Source organism: Trypanosoma grayi, assembly GCF_000691245.1.
Source record: "Trypanosoma grayi strain ANR4 Tgr_335_V1, whole genome shotgun sequence".
NCBI classification, from domain to species: Eukaryota; Euglenozoa; class Kinetoplastea; order Trypanosomatida; family Trypanosomatidae; genus Trypanosoma; species Trypanosoma grayi.
The window spans coordinates 6,709-17,361 of record NW_008825954.1 but is presented as its reverse complement, the minus strand read 5'-3'; the positions used below and the strand labels follow the sequence as shown (position 1 = coordinate 17,361).

The following is a 10,653-nucleotide window of genomic DNA, read 5'->3' as shown; positions in this document are numbered from 1 at the left end:
ATATATATATATATAGAGGGAGAGAGAGAGAGATCAAGAGGAAAGGGGAGTAGTGGTGCAAAGAAGGAGGAGGAGGAGGAGGGGAGTGCAGATTTCTGTGCGGCGTTGCTTTCAGTGCCGCTACTGCTGCTTATGCCGCACAGCAGGGTTTTGTCGGAATGTGTGTTTCCTCTTGATCATGGTTCTTTGGTTTGTTTTGCTTTGTGCGTGTGTGTGTGCTTCATTTTCTTTGCGTTGAGCTCTTTTTCCTTGTTGAATCCCTCCTTTTGTTTTCACGCTCGCGCCGTTTTCGCGACTGTTTGTTTCCTCGTTGACGCGCCCATGCCCCACCGGTCTCTCGCGCGCCACACACACACACACAGATACATACACAGAAGCTGGTGGTGCGAGAAGACTGGGGAATGCGTGCGAGAAGAGTGACGCTGTAGCCGTGCAAGGGGGAAACGGCATTTGCCTATGGCGTCTTGTCGCTGGTCGTCGTTGTCGTTGTTTTTTTATTGCTCCTCTCGTGGTGGCTCTGATTTTTTGTTTTGATGGCGGGCGCCAATCCTTTCGCTGCTGGCTGTTGTGGCCGACTGTGCCTGCTCCCCCTTCCCCCTCACCCCTCTCTCAGGACAGCAGGTTAGAGTGGAGGGTTGCGGCGAAGAAAAGAAGGAACAAGAAAAAAGACGGTTTGCGGGATCGTGACTGCGGTGTGTTGTGGCGCGTTGCGAAGCTGCGGCTGAGCTATGGAGCTGGACTCAATCAAGCTGCAGATGCGTGAGCTGCAGCGATACTACGACGATGACACCAAGAGCGATGATGACATCATCTACGCTGTGTACAACTGGGTGAAGAGTGCACACGTCGTGGCGCAGTTGCTGCTGCTGGAGGGCCGCTTCCCCGAGCTGCGGCGCTGCCTCGACCTCTGCCGACAAGTCCTGGAGGAGCAGCACGTGGAGGGCGGCGGCCGCACCGTTATTCAGGGCGCCACCGGTGAGGACCGCCTACTCATGAACGCCCTGCTGCTGCGCACCACGCAGCTACAGACACAGTACGAGGAGGCGCGCAAAAAGAGCACAGGGCGTGACACGCAGTACTACATCCGCAAGCTCCTGCGTACCGGCGAGGACGAGGCGGCGCGCGGCAGCTTTAAGGGCGTCGAAAAGCGACCTGTCAGTCCGCCGGAGCGCGGCGTCTCATTCGGCCGGCGCACACGACTCAACCGCTGGAAGGTGCCGCCGATCCTGCCGGCACTCGTCACGCAAAGTCAGCCATTTTTGCGCAGCGCTGCCGATGGGTACGGCGACGTGTCTACTGACGCTCGCGCGAGGCGAGCGGAGGCGCGGCGGTTGACTGATGAAATGGAAGACCAGGACGACGCTGAAGCGCTGGCTGGCGATGCCGCAATGACTCCTGCTGCTCCTGCTATTCCTGTTGCTGTTGTTCCCGAGGCACGCGGAGTGACGGCGAATGCTATGCCATGTGCAGAGCGAACCGAGCCACCCTCAATCGAGGCGGAGGCATCGCGTGTGCGCCCATACACGCTGCCAACCCTCAAAACGAGGGCAGCAACAGGACGAAAGCTGTCGCCGGGGTGCGTGAGACTCGTGCGACCGCGCTCGGCGGAGCTAGGCAGCGCCACGCTTCCCTCAGGTAATGTCATGTACCGCCTCAAAGAAGACGCGGGCGCGTACGTCATGAAGACGGCGATTGCCATTAAATCAGCGAACGATACAAAAGACCATGCAGCAGCCCTCATGCAGGCTCTCCACGATCGAGCATCTTCTCTCTTGCAGCGACAGCACCCCTCGACAGACAACCTCAACGGAACCGACATGGGGAGGGAAAGCGCGGCTCAGGATCGGGATCAGAGCGGCGACGTGATGACTGAGAATATGTTTGTGAAACTGCCGTCCTACAGTTCCACGTGTAGTGTGCTCTCGAGGAAGAGTGCATTGTCAGCAAAGAATCTCCATCAAGGCGTGCCGTCACCGTTGAAGTCGCCAAAAACGGCAACGAAGGAAAGTGAAAAGAGCACGTGCACTTCTACTCCGTTTCAACGTGTGGTTGCTCGGGACACAGCAACAGGATGGCTATCCGAGGTGTTGAGTGACGACTCCTGCAGGAAGCAATGGACGGACACCGCAGATTTGACCTCATCCCTCTCGTGTGCGGCGCGAAAGCAGCTGGAGGAGGTGTACAAGAGTTACCGGCAGAAAAGAGTAGAACTGAGCTCTGCCGTTGGGGAGATGCGCTTTAAGGCGGCGGATCACATTGGCCTCTTCAAGCCACAGGAACGAGTGGTGCAGGTGGAGGACACAGCCTTATGGAAGAGTCGTCGCAAACTTCATGCGGCAACTAGTGAGCGGGGGGCTGTTTTTGTGTCACCGGCGTTGGAGTCGCGTCTGCTTCCCGTCACAGAAGTGCTGGATGCTGAGTCTATTTTGAACAGCAGTGGGGCATTTGTGGGGGGTGCGCCCACACCGACGGTGAAGATGGCAGCCGGCAGCCGTGAGGTGCTGCCTGTGGAGGGCATTGCTAGGCTGGACAACGGGGAAGTCAGCAACACCCGTTTTGAGCAGGAGCTGGTACCCACCATTCCAGTGACCAGCGTCACGACCACGGCGTCCAACGGAGGTCGGATAGCGACGTTGACGGATGAGAAGGTGACTCCCTGGCTTGATGGGAAAAAATCTAGCGACTTGATATCTGAGGAGACGCTCTCGACGGCAAAGAGCGCTGGCCTACCCCCCACCTCAGCACAGCGACGTCTCACGATGCTTCAGGGGTCTATTCACATTGCCTTCCCCGATGTGCACTCCCTTGTGGTTAGGCGGGCAGAAGAGCAAGTGGAAAAAGAGAGACGCCTCACAAAGTGTGGCGGTATTCTGCCCGTGCCTCCACCGTCAGCGTCTCCGCCTAGAGATCCTGCTGCAGTGACTACTGGTGGTGGTGGTGCGCCGCGTCTCTCCACATTGGAGACGGTTCGAGGTGCTCTGAATCGTCTCAAGCAGCAGAACCCTGTCCTTTGGACGCCACAATTGCGCGCATTACCACGGGGTAGTATAGGCGAGACACACAGTTGTCTCGAAACGGAGCCCACTACGCGCCGTCATAGTGAGGCGACGGAGATGCCGCAGTTGGTCTTGTTCCTCTCCTTGGATGAACTTCGTCGAGAACCGGACTGGACGTGCATCGATGCTGCGAGTTTGAGCATGTGTCTTGTACTACACAAGGCGGCGGTGCGGGTGCAGTGTCTTTGCCGCAGTCTGAGAGCCAAAAATGAGCGCAAGCGCCGCGCCGCCGCGGTGGAGGTGCATTTAGTGGATATGTCCAAGTGCGAAGAAGGCGCCATCACCATTCAAAGGTACGTGCGCCGATTTCTCGCCCGGCGATTGACACTGACGATCCTACTGCGTCTTAGCTACCACCGCGACCAGCAGGTGACGCTAGAGGCAGCCGGCGACGATGCGGCACCAGAGAATGTGGCTCCTTTAGGGCTGCCGAGTGCGTTGGGGATTCAGAAGGTGTCTGGTACCACCGTTTTCCAGGAGAATCACGACGCAAGTCGCCGGTTCACGTCAGGGACGCGCCTCTCGTCCTCTGCAAGCAACCTGCGGCAGCGCAGCCTGCAGAGCACGCCGACGCAGACGTTCACGGGGCGGTTGTACGCACTTCCGGTCAGGGGCAGCTGCATGCAGACTACACGCCTTGGACGGCTGCGCCGCATTCAAGAAAGCATCGCCGCGCGTGTTATTGTGCGAGCCTGTCGCGTGTACATGTATAGTAAGCTGTCGAAGTGGAAACGTGAGACGCATGCCCTAATACAGTTTGTCACCGGTCAGCTGTCTGCGGCGGAGGCGTTCGGTTCTCTTGGGGCCGGCGGCACAGCGGCATTGCAAATATTCCCGCTGTCACCGGAACGCGTTACGGGCGATGTCATTGCCGCCTGGGAGGCACGCACCGCGGAGGCGCGGCGGCATGGGGACTTGATGACGCCGCTTGAGCCGGTAAAGCTGTCGGAGTTGCGGCGCATCTTACAACAGCGTCACGAGGCGGAGGAGGCAGAGCTGTGGAAGCGGCAGGAACTGCGACTCCAGGAGGAGGAAGAGGCACAGCAGAAGCAACGCGTGCGAGTGGATGCAGTATTGCTGCTGCAGCGCTGCACACGCGGCTACCGGGCGCGTTGCTGGATCCTCATTTACCAGCAGAAGTTGCAAGGGCTGCTAACGCTTCACCACCGCAAGGCGGAGCTGCTCGATAACGCCTCGCTCGGTATGACACATCCTCATATTGTAAACGCCAACGGGAAGTTTTCCCTCGCTGCTTCATTGGTGGACACGACGGCGTATTCAGAGGCCCATCCAGTTCCGCCTCATGTGGCCGACGTCATCATGAAAGGCCTTCAGAAGCGCCACCCCAGGTGGTTTGTGCGAGACGTGGATGCATATCGCAAGAGATTGGAAGCAGTTGGGTTGCTGCAAACGTTCTTGCGATGGCGTTCCAGCTTGAATGTTCTGGCTGATCACTTCAGTGATGTCAACGCCACGTTGATTCAGCGCAGGTGGCGCCTCCTCCTCAGGCGTCGTGAGCTGCTCGACACGCAAAAGGCGGTGCATATGATGGAAACTCTAGAGAGCATGGAGTATTGTGACCACGATGCAATCATGTAAAGTTGGCAACATACCTTTCGGTTATAACGTCCGTACTTGATGGAAATCGGCGTTTTGTTTTTTGTCTCTGTGCTTGTGCGATGCTTGCTTCGTAGGCTTGGCGACCCTCAGCGAGCGAGCGAGAGAAAGAGGCTGAGAGATGTATGCTTGCGTGTGTACTTGAAGTGCCATGTATCTTTGGCAGCGCCGCCCTCACGCTGCTGCTGCTGCTTTTGCTGTGTTTGCGGCATCCTCCGTCTCCTCCCTGTGTTGAAATGCCGGAGGTTTTTTTTTTTTTAAGAGTGGAGGCGGCGGAGATGTACGAGCAGGCGCTGTCGAGCTCCTCTGTGTTTGTTGGAGGCCTAACGCCGCCTCAGCAAACTGACGTGTTCCTGGCGCACCGCAACAGCGCGGGTGCTTCGCCGGAGTACAAGGCGCTTCGCGCAGCGTTGTGCGGTTTGAGTCGCTCATCGCTGCGTGGAGCCGGTGACCTCCACAGCGGTGTCGATAGCGGTGGTGGTAGTGGGAGTGGTGGTGGTGGTGGTGCAATTTCAGTCGCTGCGGCCCGCCATTTTCTTCGTGTGTCGCACTTCGATGGGTGTGGCGTGTCAGCCATCCCCACACCGCCTGTGCCGACCGACCTGATGTTCACCGCTCTGACGCAGCGCAGGCAGTGTTAGCAGATCGGTTGCTGTTGTTGTTTTTTCTTGCTGATGTTCTTTCGATGTGACAGTATGAGGTGTGTCTTTCTCTCTCTGTGTGAGTGTGTGTGTGTTTCTGAGCTGTAGACACATTGCTGCTCCTGCCCGCTTCTTCGATGCCTGTTGTTGTTGTTGTTGTTGCTGTGCCACTTGTATTGTTTGTCTTACGCCCCCTCCATTCATTTACGCTTCGTGGCATCGTACTTCAGCGGGAAGGGGAGGGAGCTGAGAGACCACGAAACGACGAAGCAAAAAGACGGAGGGAAAAGACCCAGGAAGGATTGCTGCTGTCACTGGTGCTGCCGCATGCATCGCAGGACGCTGTGGCGGCTGCAACACACGGCGCAAAACCCGCCGGTGGGCTCCGCCAACATTCCCTCACCGTATGTGACGGAGGGCGGCCACGTGCCCATCTGGTCCATCGTCAATGGCATCGTGCAGAAGCGCAACTGGGTCTTTCGCAATCCCGAGTGGTGTGACCTCTGCAAGGAGCCGGTGGCGCTGTGGGTGAATCATCACGGCCGCAAGGACCATGCACTGATGGACATGCACTACACGCAGATGGTAGAGTTCCCGCGCCGGTGGAACCCTGAGGAGGTTCTCGCAGTGTTCCTTGACGAGCTGCAACTTCCCATTGAAGTGTACCAGCGCTTCTACACCGGGTATGAGCGGGGGCACCGCACCGAACTCTACGCGATGCTCGTCGCGTTGGAGGAGGCGAAGATGCTCTACTTTGGCGAACCACGGGACACGTACCTGCACCGTATGCAGGGCGGCCTGCGTGGGATGGACCATCAGGGCGCGTTGGTGCTGCACCGCTACATCCTCGGCCCATTCATGCGGCTCTACCCCAACGGGCACATACAGGACTACTCTAACCTTGTGGACTTCGTGACGTGTGCGTATAACATGGAAACGGTGTACGACCTGTGCGGCTTCTATACCCTCGACAAGGTGGCTCTGAAGGCGGACTACAAAGCAAGCTCGCCTGCTGCCTTGGGGCTGGGCGGCATTGCGGTGCACTCCTCCGCCACGCATGGGTTCGTGCAGCAGCCGACGGATCAGCAACAGCAACAACAACAACAGCGAAGTGGGGCGGGGGGATCCGGTGGGAAGAGTGCTGCTGACAAGGACGAGGAAGCCTTCTCACGGAAGGCGGTGTTTGTGCGGCAGCTGCTGGGCCAGCTGCGGTGGCTGACGTTGCCCGGCGAGGAGCACCCCGCTGGCTACACGTTTCCCCCGCACTTGATGCTGCTTGGTGAGATCTGCCTCAAGTCTCTCGTGGTGGAAATTATAGCGGCGCGGCTGTGCGAGTACATGGTGCGTGTAGAGCCCGTGTGGCGCGACCATGGCTTTGAGCGGGTGAAACTAAACGTGAGTAAACTTGCACAGTCGCGGAGTGACGTCCTACCGGAGCCAGTGAAGTTTTTCTACCGCCCAATGTCCCCGCACATGGACGATTTTTACAGCACTAGACGGGGCGTGCTCGACGAGACACTGGAGAAGGCCGCGGCTGCGCCGTCAGTGAGCAAGCACGTATGACAGCGAAGCGAGGAGGGACAAAGGTCGAATGCGGCCTATTTTTTTCCCCCTTCTCTCACTGTGGGTGTATGCGTATATACGTGTGTGTGTGTGTGTGTTTGTGAGTGAGTGGGTGGGTGGGTGGAAGAGAGGGAGTTACGTCGGTGCATCTTTTCCATGCTGCTTCACGATCTGTGGCGCGAGATCCTTTCAGGAGTGTCCTCCCGCCACTTCTTCTTCGGCATCGCTGGGGTGTTGCGGTGGGCCACTGGTAAGCACGCCGCGTGTGGGTGCCTTGGCTTGATGGTGGTTTGTATGCCGTGCGCGGTGTTGTGGTTCTTACTTGTTGCCGAAGGTTCACTCTTATTTTCCGTGTGTGCTGTTTGCTTTAATAATAATAATTAAAAAAGAGCCAAGGCGAAGGTGGGCGCCGCTTCCAAGTCGTTATGCTTTCATTAACGATGTATGTGCGGTGTGGGAAGCTGTCCCTTAAAGCCCTGCGCCAGTCAGCCGCTGTGCGTCGGCGTGTGGGACTTGTCATGCCAGCACTCCAGTCGAGGGGAAGCGCCGGCAAGCACGTTGTTAATCACGACGCCGCTGCTGCTGTTGCTACCAGTGCTGGTGGTGCGGCTACTGATGTGAACACGAGCACACAACTCTGCTCTCACGGCAAGTCGCTTGACGTCGGGACTTCTGCTGCTGCTGCTGCTAGTAGTAGTAGTAGTGGTCGTGGTCGTGGTGGTGGTGGTGGTGCCGAACTACTGCTGCCGTTCGCAGACGATGTTTCGGAAACCGTCTTGACGCCACCACCCCTGCGGCGCGTGGCCCGCTGGTTCTTTCCCGGCTTCACGCACGAGGAGAAGCAGAGGGCGACGACAGACGTGGCGTCACTACAAGGTTCAGCGGCGGCGCCCACGCTTGCACCACGGCGAGAGAGTGGGTCATCGGCACCCGTGGCAAACGTCCTCATGGAGGCACCAACAGGAGCAACGCCTTCAAAGAGTGCAGCCGTGTCAGCAACACCAACATCAACACGAGCTGCCGTACACGGTCCTGCGCATGAATCACACGTGAAGGAGAATGCGCGTGAGGGCGTGCCGGAGAGTCCATCCACTGGCAAAGCAGTAAAGGCAGCTTCGGCGAAGGGCCGTTTGGATGATAGCCTCCCGTCTGCCTTCTGCGACCACGTGCTGCAGCGCAACCAGCGCCTCAGGANTCGGCGAAGGGCCGTTTGGATGATAGCCTCCCGTCTGCCTTCTGCGACCACGTGCTGCAGCGCAACCAGCGCCTCAGGAGCATTCTGGTGAATGCGCTGGGCAGCGAGTTCGCGAAGGCTGGCGGCCACAACGACGCGCAATGGGTGAACTCCTCCGCCATGGTGTCGGCGGCGGCGAAGCGTGCGATGGGCCTCCGCCGTGTCTCGCACAAGTTGCTTATCTCCTGCACACGCGGCTACGCCAATGCGTGGGACTGGGTCGACATCACCGCACACCCAACAGCTGCGCTCGAGGAATACCGCGGTGCACTCTCGCAGGTGTTGCTCGACATCGGCACGCACGAGACGCTCGTAAGCGACGCGTTGGAGCCGATGCTACTGCCACAGTCTACTGTCATACGCGGCTGTCATTGCCTCGTCGTGCGGTACGCGGTGGACGTCGCGAGCACGTCAATGGATAGCTTTCAGGATCTGACGAACCGCTTCACAATTCTCGTGACGAACACGCGGGTGATTACGATTCACCGCACACACTGTGCATTTGTGGAGGACCTCAAGCGGGCCTGGCCGCAGGTGATGGCTGAGCACGGCAAGCACGGGAAAACGTACCTCCTTAGTCTCTTTGTAAAGGAGTCAGTGGACACATTCAATACAGCTCTCACCCGTTCCATTGTGGAGTTCGACAGGTACGAGGCGAGTCTCTTCTCGCCGGAGCGGCACCGGTCAACGTTGGCGCGGGAAATATACCACATCAAACGCCGAGCATCGGTGTACGCACGCACTCTGAACCTCATTGGCGATGCCTACACGCATGTATGCAGTGCACTTCCCATTGCACCGACCGATGTGCAGTTTCAGGATGTACAGCAGGATATAGCGCATGTCAAGTCACTCTCTGAAGAGCTCAACGCCAATGCAGACTCGGTACTGCAGCTTCTCTTCCAGCTCTCATCCTATCAACTGAATGAGCTGATGCGTGTGTTGACGATATTTAGCGCTTTCTTTATCCCCCTTAGCTTCATTGCCTCTATTTATGGCATGAACTTTACTCACCTGCCCCTCCTGGAAGACGTCTACGGACACATGTATTGCTTTGCGTTCATGGTGGTGGTGGGAGGAGGGCTTGGTGTGTGGTTTAAGTTTAAGCACTTTATGTGAAACCAAGACGGCTTTATCGTTTCACCCACCCAGCCACCCACCCGCCCACCCACATACATTGTGTACTACATGCATCTTTACTATGCCTCTGGGTCTTGTCGGTCTGTCGGTCAGGAGAAGGCTTGATGGGCGAATGTCAACCTCTGTGTTTTACTCTCTCTCAGTGTTGCGTTTTGTTTTCGGTTTTCTTCCATTTGCAACAGCGACCACTTTTTTTGGTCATCTCGTTGTTGTTGTTGTTGATGTTGTTGTTGTTATTGCTGCTGCTTGTTTTGTTATTATTATTCATATTGGTGCCAAGGTGTATAAGCCTGTTTGAAGTTGAGGCGTGTTGCTTCCCTCCCACGTCGCAGTTTGATCGTTAGCCACATGCGACCCCCGCACAAGCAGCCGTTAGCAGTATCACTACCGTCACTGCACATCTCCTCGTGATGAGAGGGTGGGGTGGAAGTGTAAAGAGACGCACAGGGAGCGAATAGCTATCTATTGCTATTAATGCTATTTCACTATTGGGATTTTGTTTACTCCTTGATTCCGCTTCTCTTTCGCTGGCCGCGGCATCGGCAGTCGTGTGTGTGTGTGTAGGAACGAGTGAGAGAGAGAGAGAGAGAGCGTTGTCCTTTTAGCAACACAACCGAGGCAAGTATGGAACCCGCGGTGAAGGAGAGTGTATCCCGCATTCCGCTGCTCAAGACAAAGGCCGGCCCGCGCGACGGCGAGAAGTGGACGCAGCGGCTCAAGGAGGAGTACATGTCGCTCATACAGTACGTGGAGAACAACAAAGTGAGCGACAACCACNGGCGAGAAGTGGACGCAGCGGCTCAAGGAGGAGTACATGTCGCTCATACAGTACGTGGAGAACAACAAAGTGAGCGACAACCACTGGTTCCACCTCGAAAGCAACGAGGCCGGGACACGTTGGTACGGCACGTGCTGGACGTACTACAAGAACGAGAAGTATGAGTTCAAGATGAACTTCGACCTCGCTGTCACGTACCCACAGGCCCCTCCGGAGATTGCGCTGCCGGAGCTGGAGGGGAAGACGGTCAAAATGTACCGTGGCGGAAAGATCTGCATGACGACGCACTTCTTCCCACTCTGGGCGCGCAACGTCCCGTACTTCGGCATCAGTCACGCGCTTGCACTCGGTCTGGGCCCGTGGCTCTCGGTTGAGGTGCCGGCGATGGTGGAGGAGGGTGTGCTCAAGCCCACTGGCGCAGCGGAGAAATAAGTAAGGGAGAGAGGTGTGTGGGCGTGTCGAGGCAAATGTGCGGGTGAAGGTCGTTTGCTTTGTGTTTGTGTTGCGCCCTCGTATCTGCTTTGGCGGGCGTGGTGCGATCGATTGGTGCACACCCGTTTGTCGCCTCCCTGTGAGTGGGACACTCCTGCCGCTCGCACTCTCTATCTCTCTCTCTCTCTCTCT

The 10,653-nt window shown here is 57.4% G+C and overlaps 6 protein-coding genes across 6 annotated transcripts; all 6 read left to right on the top strand.

The window, feature by feature from the left end:
* Positions 1-728: 728 nt before the first annotated feature.
* Positions 729-4,655, top strand: DQ04_03351080 (hypothetical protein; the record flags this gene model as incomplete). Its single annotated transcript, XM_009312757.1, has 1 exon — positions 729-4,655. One exon carries the CDS (start codon positions 729-731, stop codon positions 4,653-4,655), a length of 3,927 nt encoding a protein of 1,308 aa, XP_009311032.1.
* Positions 4,656-4,951: 296 nt separating this feature from the next.
* On the top strand, positions 4,952-5,314 carry DQ04_03351070 (hypothetical protein; the record flags this gene model as incomplete). Its single annotated transcript, XM_009312756.1, has 1 exon — positions 4,952-5,314. One exon carries the CDS (start codon positions 4,952-4,954, stop codon positions 5,312-5,314), a length of 363 nt encoding a protein of 120 aa, XP_009311031.1.
* Positions 5,315-5,641: 327 nt separating this feature from the next.
* On the top strand, positions 5,642-6,877 carry DQ04_03351060 (hypothetical protein; the record flags this gene model as incomplete). Its single annotated transcript, XM_009312755.1, has 1 exon — positions 5,642-6,877. One exon carries the CDS (start codon positions 5,642-5,644, stop codon positions 6,875-6,877), a length of 1,236 nt encoding a protein of 411 aa, XP_009311030.1.
* A 425-nt stretch (positions 6,878-7,302) lies between these two features.
* DQ04_03351050 (hypothetical protein) lies at positions 7,303-8,163 on the top strand (the record flags this gene model as incomplete). Its single annotated transcript, XM_009312754.1, has 1 exon — positions 7,303-8,163. One exon carries the CDS (start codon positions 7,303-7,305, stop codon positions 8,161-8,163), a length of 861 nt encoding a protein of 286 aa, XP_009311029.1.
* Positions 8,164-8,231: 68 nt separating this feature from the next.
* On the top strand, positions 8,232-9,230 carry DQ04_03351040 (putative cation transporter; the record flags this gene model as incomplete). The annotated part of the gene is made up of 1 exon (XM_009312753.1): positions 8,232-9,230. One exon carries the CDS (start codon positions 8,232-8,234, stop codon positions 9,228-9,230), a length of 999 nt encoding a protein of 332 aa, XP_009311028.1.
* Positions 9,231-10,065: 835 nt separating this feature from the next.
* Positions 10,066-10,461, top strand: DQ04_03351030 (ufm1-conjugating enzyme 1; the record flags this gene model as incomplete). Its single annotated transcript, XM_009312752.1, has 1 exon — positions 10,066-10,461. One exon carries the CDS (start codon positions 10,066-10,068, stop codon positions 10,459-10,461), a length of 396 nt encoding a protein of 131 aa, XP_009311027.1.
* Positions 10,462-10,653: the final 192 nt, after the last annotated feature.